At 43.6% G+C, this 6,101-nt stretch overlaps 1 protein-coding gene across 5 annotated transcripts; it reads right to left on the bottom strand.

Moving 5' to 3' along the window:
* Positions 1 to 604: 604 nt before the first annotated feature.
* On the bottom strand, positions 605 to 4,809 carry LOC133142140 (zinc finger and BTB domain-containing protein 26-like). 5 transcript variants are annotated; one of them, XM_061263154.1, is made up of 2 exons: positions 4,705 to 4,809; positions 605 to 3,004 (listed from the first exon to the last, which is right to left on the bottom strand). In XM_061263154.1, the coding sequence occupies exon 2, from the start codon at positions 2,994 to 2,996 to the stop codon at positions 1,848 to 1,850; it is 1,149 nt and encodes a 382-aa protein (XP_061119138.1). In that variant the 5' UTR covers positions 2,997 to 3,004; positions 4,705 to 4,809; the 3' UTR covers positions 605 to 1,847. The 5 variants fall into 5 exon arrangements, with proteins under 5 accessions (XP_061119138.1, XP_061119137.1, XP_061119136.1 ...); XM_061263153.1 differs by lacking the exon at positions 4,705 to 4,809 and adding an exon at positions 3,846 to 3,919; XM_061263152.1 differs by lacking the exon at positions 4,705 to 4,809 and adding an exon at positions 3,827 to 3,871.
* Between the last annotated feature and the right edge of the window lie 1,292 nt (positions 4,810 to 6,101).

The following is a 6,101-nucleotide window of genomic DNA, read 5'->3' as shown; positions in this document are numbered from 1 at the left end:
TGCAAAAACATCCAGCTTTCCCTCAGACAAACTGTACAATGCAACATTCATTTATTTATTTATTAAAAAACAGTGTGGTCAGTCATTAAATGAAAAAATGAATTGGTCACTTCTCCATTGGATAAGAAGGGAATGCTCTACAACAAATAGCTTAAATAATTTAAAAATAATATTTCGTATATACATTTGTCAGAAAAGTACTGTTGACATTCAAGGAAGGTTTTACAGGGGCCCTGTTTTGGTACCTCCCTGTTTACCCAGTAGAAGAGATTGGATTAAGTTCACAAGCTTATCAGACCTACATACCCTTTACCTTTAATACAGACTGAAATCTACAACAGCAGCTACATAGCCCGCAGTAATAGCTCATAACAGCCAGCTTCACACAGCACAAACACAAGAAAACACCTACCTTCATTCCAATTAAAGAAAATACTTTTGAACTTGACAGGTATGGAATGGTTGTCATAAATGTAAGCACTTTAATTAGCAATTGCATAGCAATTTTTTTGTTCTGTTTTTAACTAACAAGAAATATCAGAGAAACCATTCACTCACCAATCAACAGAGGAGAGGGAGACGTGACACAAAAAAAAGTTCTGGCAGATTCAGGGAAGTTTTTATTAAACATCAATCATATGAAAGACCATTTCTTCTTTCCTACATTTCTACTGAAAGAAGGCTCAGTGAATACTTCATAGTTTCAAGGGTATCATACAAGCTTTTCATTGTGGAATGTTGAAAATCGTATCAATCAATAAATCTTATAAATCAATCAATTCTACTCAATCTACTCAATTCTAAATCAATCAAAACAGTAAAAAAAGAGTACAGTATTGCAATGACATTGTCATTAAACTCACCAATGCAGTTTATTTTGGCCTTTTTGTTGTTATGGTTGTGTTGCTGATTTGACAAGGTTATTGCTGTACAAGCAGTGTATAGTCCTTTCTGGCATTACAATGAAATCTATGATAACCAAATTATTATATCAAAGATGTTGCAATTGTGAGAGAGGTAATTTAGCCTAATGATATAATCAATCCATCCATCCATCCATCCATCCATGCATTATCCAACCTGCTTATTCATCTAATCTGCTTATTCCTGGTCAGGGTTAGGGATTGGGCCTATTGCACTGTACGTCAGGCGAGTGGCGGGAACACACCTGGGACAGGCTGACATCGCAGTGCACAAATACCGTTCACTCACACACTCACACACTCACACACTCACACACTCACATGTACGGGCAGTGTAGAGCCTCCAGTTCACCTAACCTACATGTCTTTGGACTGTGGGAGGAAAACGGAGTACCCGGAGGAAACTCACTCAAGCAAACTCTACACAGAAAGGCCTGACCACAACCTAATAAGGTCACATTATTAGTATTATTATTAGTAGTATGTGATAGGTGGAAATCTGTACAGAGGAAACTATCTCTATTAGTGTTGTTAGTTCAGCACCAAACTGTGTTTCTGCCCCAGGTTTTTCAGGAAAATGGCCGTAGCTTCACCATGTGGCTCCTGTAGCAGTCTGATATATTAATTAAATCACACGAAGGCTATTAAACACACAACAACGGGACATGTCTCCTTGTCACGGCACATAATTATCAGAACAATAGCCAGCGCCGTAATCTTCACATGGCACTTCTCAACGGCAATCAGAAGGAGCACACAATGGTTCAGTTGTTAACTACAGAGTCGTACTCAAGGATGCACACAATAGAGAAAAGCCACCAGGCCTCCAACCCCCAACAAGTCCGTCGGTCTTCAGAGTCCTCCGCTACACGGGCCACGACACCTGCGCTTCAGACAGGGTCCAGCCTCCCTGCTTGTGGTCGCTCACACCTCCTCGAACATGTTCTCCAGGCTGCTCTTGCCGTGAATGTCCTTTAGGTGGCGGCGCAGGCCTGGCTTGTGGGCAAAGTGCATGGCGCAGTAGTTGCACTTGTGCGGCTTGTTGCCGGTGTGCAGGTTGAGGTGGTCCTGCAGCGTGGCCTTCTGGGAGAAGGTCTTGTGGCAGAGCGGACACTGGAAGGGCTTGATGCCGGTGTGCACGCGGATGTGCCGCGTCAGGTTGCTCTTCTGCGAGAAGCTCTTCCCGCACAGCAGGCACAGGTAGAGCTTGTGCTCCTTCAGGTGGCCCACGTAGTTCTCCAGCTGCTGGAAGACGCGGTCGCACTTCCGGCAGAAGTAGGAGCGCTGGAGCGGGGAGTGGTGCTCCGCCAGGGCGTCCCGTGACATCCTGCTGCTCTCCCCCAGGCCCGGGGAGTCCCCCCCCTCCAGCTGGAGGTGCTGGGCAGCCAACATGTACACGTCCCCCCCCACAAACTCCTGGTCCTGAGAGCTGTCTGCCACACCTGCCCTTGAGTGGGACGGACTTCCCGTGGGCGAGCCCGGGCTACTGTCCTGCTGCTTGATCCTCAGTGTGGCCGCGCTGGCAGCGTCCGTGTGAATGATCTGAACGCTGTCCTCGGAGTCCAGGTCGAATTCGGCTCCCTCTGGGCCGCGTAGGTCCTGATCTCCGAGGCACGCAGCATTCATGCCCTCTCCTTTCAGCAGGGGTCGGTCAGAATTCTTCTCCAGCTTGAGTTGGGCCAGGGTGGGGTCCAAGTACTGCGAGACGGCTCGTTCACACTTCTCTACAACGTGGCTCATCTGCAACGCGCTGGCCGCCGTCAGGTAGGTGACCAGTTCTCGCAGGGGGAACTCCAGCACGCCCGTGTAGCAGCAAAGCAGCAGGCGCCTGCCCACCTCCGCACTGGGCAGGACCGACACCTGGAGCTCCCGGGCGTCGTGCAGCAAGAACTGATCTCGCAGAAAAGCGGAGGAGGCTGCCAGGACCACCCTGTGTCCCGGGAAACGGAACCCACCGAGGATGAGAGTGACGTCACAGAACCGCCGGTCCTCCCGCAGCAGGTTCATCTTCTCCAGAACGGTGTCACCGTGGCCTGCGAACCGGAACTGTAGCAGGTCTGAGCTGGGCATCATTTCAAATTCTGTAAGAGAGAATATTTATCCAATGTGTGTGTAAATGTGCTACTGTTAGAACATTAAAACGTCAGTTAGCTTACACAAGAATGGCAAGAAAAATGCAGTTAGGAACGTGTCGTATTCGTAACGGAGAAACATGAACAATTTTATAAGCTTGCCTGAAGTTATACCTATCCTGCTCCATTGAAAAACGCACGACACCCTAATTTGACACTTTACTGTCGCTAAAGCTTGCCCTAATTGTGAATCATTACCCATACATCAAATTTGATTATCAACACATGAGCATACTTTTGGTGAACTTCATCAACAAAAGATGACGCACCCACACATTTCGGTCATAAAAGCTAAGAGAGCTAACAACTAAATCAACCTTATAAACTGGCAGCAAACAAACCAAATGTTTGACAGGTCAGATAGGCTACCATTTCCTAGTTGCTGGATCACTGAAACGGACACATTGTCGTGTATTCAGACGTATTAACTAAAACATTACTATAAGTGCATTGTCATAGTCACCGACTAACTTAGTTTTAGCTAACGTTAGCTAGAAAGAGAAAGTTTGGAATGTAAGTTAGCCTACGTATCTTCCCAATGAACTAGGTTACGAGCCTGAGGCTCTTCTGTCGACCCATTAGCTCAAACATTCTCACTTGCAAAGGCAGTCTGGTTGTTCTTCCTTTTAAAATGTTTAGCCTAACTGCTGTAAATGAATCGTTAGGCCTATTAGACCCCTTCGAATTGAAGAATTGTGGGGCAAGAGAACACGTTAGCTTCTATCCAAACCCCAAGAGAAACTCTTCTCTCATAAAGAATAATGAGAAGACCTCTGGATGTACTTCCTACTTCCGGTGCATCTCTTTCACACTCCCCATGTCTGGACGCCTGGGTGAAATTGGGAACCGAACGCTGCCTCCCGTGAGAGGAATTAATCGCAATCTCTCATCAGATGAACAACCAGACAAAACACTGTCTGCTTAAGTGCGTGTTAAGGCGCGGCAAATGTCACTCACTATATGACTCGTCAAAGACAAGTATGTTGTAGATAAAATACGTGAAATGCATTTATGCTGGCTAGACGCATTAATAAACTGACGCCTTATTCCAGGGCACGACGCTAATAAATGTAATGCTACGCCATTACATTTGCTAAGCGTGTGATCATTTTTCTTTTTTTAATTTTTGCGGGTTTTTTTAGCCTACATACAATCGGGGAAAATAACAGACCGGATACCACTTAGCCTATAGAAACGATCAGCGATTGTGGTATTTATACTTATTTTGGTGCGCATTTAATATTAAACAGGAAAGCTAGCTGGGTTGAATTTTCTTCTAGGGTGTAGCCTATATTGGTGCCCGTAAGTCTAGATCTAAAATAGGCCTGCTCGTTGTGGTGCTTTTTTCAGTACCCCGTGAAGCATACCTCATTCCGAAAGAGCTAATCGTTTATTTTATCTAGGGTAATCATTGACAGTAGGAATAGCCTACAGTTTATAGGTTGGTGAGAAGGCAATTTGGTGAGCGTGGCCGTAATAGCTACTCAACAGGTAGTGTAGGCGACTCGAAATGAATGGAATATATTTTCCAAAACTGGTTGGTAACCCTATTTGCATAACCTTGCGACAGGTCACAGTTACAAAGAATTGAGGAACTCCTTTTCCTTTATTCCATTAAGGCATACAATTAACGACGTGTTTCAGCTCACCTGAGGTTTCATCAGGGTGTGGTTAAATTACAAACAGGAATCAGATCATCCTTATACCAAACGCTGGCGGTGTCTGAAACCGTTTACTTGCCTACAAGTCAATAGTAGGCAACATCCACTGCACTGCATCCCCAAGATACCATTTTTACTACCATATAGAGGATGTGAAGTTTTTCAATGAATGCTTGGAGATGTTAATCATTACACATGTCATTTTTGTATTTTTTGTAATCTTATACACACCACATATTTTTTGGTTTTCCTTCCTCTGTTTTGTTTTAATTTGGAATTTCCCGTTTGTTTCCTGGTTGGCTATTGCACTTTTTGCAACTGTTTTATTTGTGCTGTTTCTTTTTCATTTAGTCATTTTTTAAATGTATATAATTTATATAAATTTGAGTTTTAAGGTCAGTTAGTAAAATCACTTTAAATCTCAGTGAACAATTAAATGTGGTAGCTATACTATGACTATTTATTTCCCCTGACAAAACAGGGGCCTCTCTGTGTGGAGTTTGCATGTTCTCCCCGTGTTCATGTGGGTTTCCTCCGGGTACTCCGGTTTCCTCCCACAGTCCAAAGACATGCAGGTTAGGCTGATTGGAGAGTATGAGTGGGTATGAGTGCGTGAGTGAATGATGTGTGTGCTCTGTGATGGACTGGCGACCTGTCCAGGGTGTATTCCTGCCTTTCACCCAATGTATGCTGGGATAGGCTCCAGCCCCCTGCGACCCTGTTCAGGATAAGTGGGTTAAGATAATGGATGGATGGAGAATAAAATAGTTGATCACTTGGTTGCCATGTAAACAAATCGCCAATGTGCATATGTGTCTCTAAAACACCTCAAAACATATTTATTTTACTCACATAGTTACAAGACAGCCATTACAAGTATAAACATACATGCATTCCGACTGTGTGACAAATGTTGAAACTGAGCCAGAATTTGACTTGCTGCCACTTTTAAGTGTTTTAGTTTGTGTTGCTGTAAGTGTGGCAGACATTACATGAATGCAAACCAGGATTCTGAAATATTTCATTGAGGACTTGCCACTAGGAGGCAGCAAGAGAGATTGCAATCAGTAGATGCTTCTGTAGATGAGCAGATTATACCTTTACTGGACAGATACTGTAATAAGGGTGTGCCAATGACTCTCACTACTTTAAATGACTATCTAGGCTGCAATGATTCTTATGTTTTGGATATTTCTGATAACATGATTTGGTTTGATATATTTTAATAATATTATATCTAAATAGGGACTGAAATTATACATATATATGTTATGTATATGTACAAACGCAAAGCTAATACAATAGCTTGGAAGGGACATATCAAGTATCTGTCTTTTATCTGTTATTTTTTATATGATATAAAATATGAATGTTAAACACCATCC

Source organism: Conger conger, chromosome 12, assembly GCF_963514075.1.
Source record: "Conger conger chromosome 12, fConCon1.1, whole genome shotgun sequence".
In the NCBI taxonomy this organism is placed as follows: domain Eukaryota; kingdom Metazoa; phylum Chordata; class Actinopteri; order Anguilliformes; family Congridae; genus Conger; species Conger conger.
The sequence above is the reverse complement of the archived record's forward strand: the minus strand, read 5'-3'. Positions and strand labels throughout refer to the sequence as shown.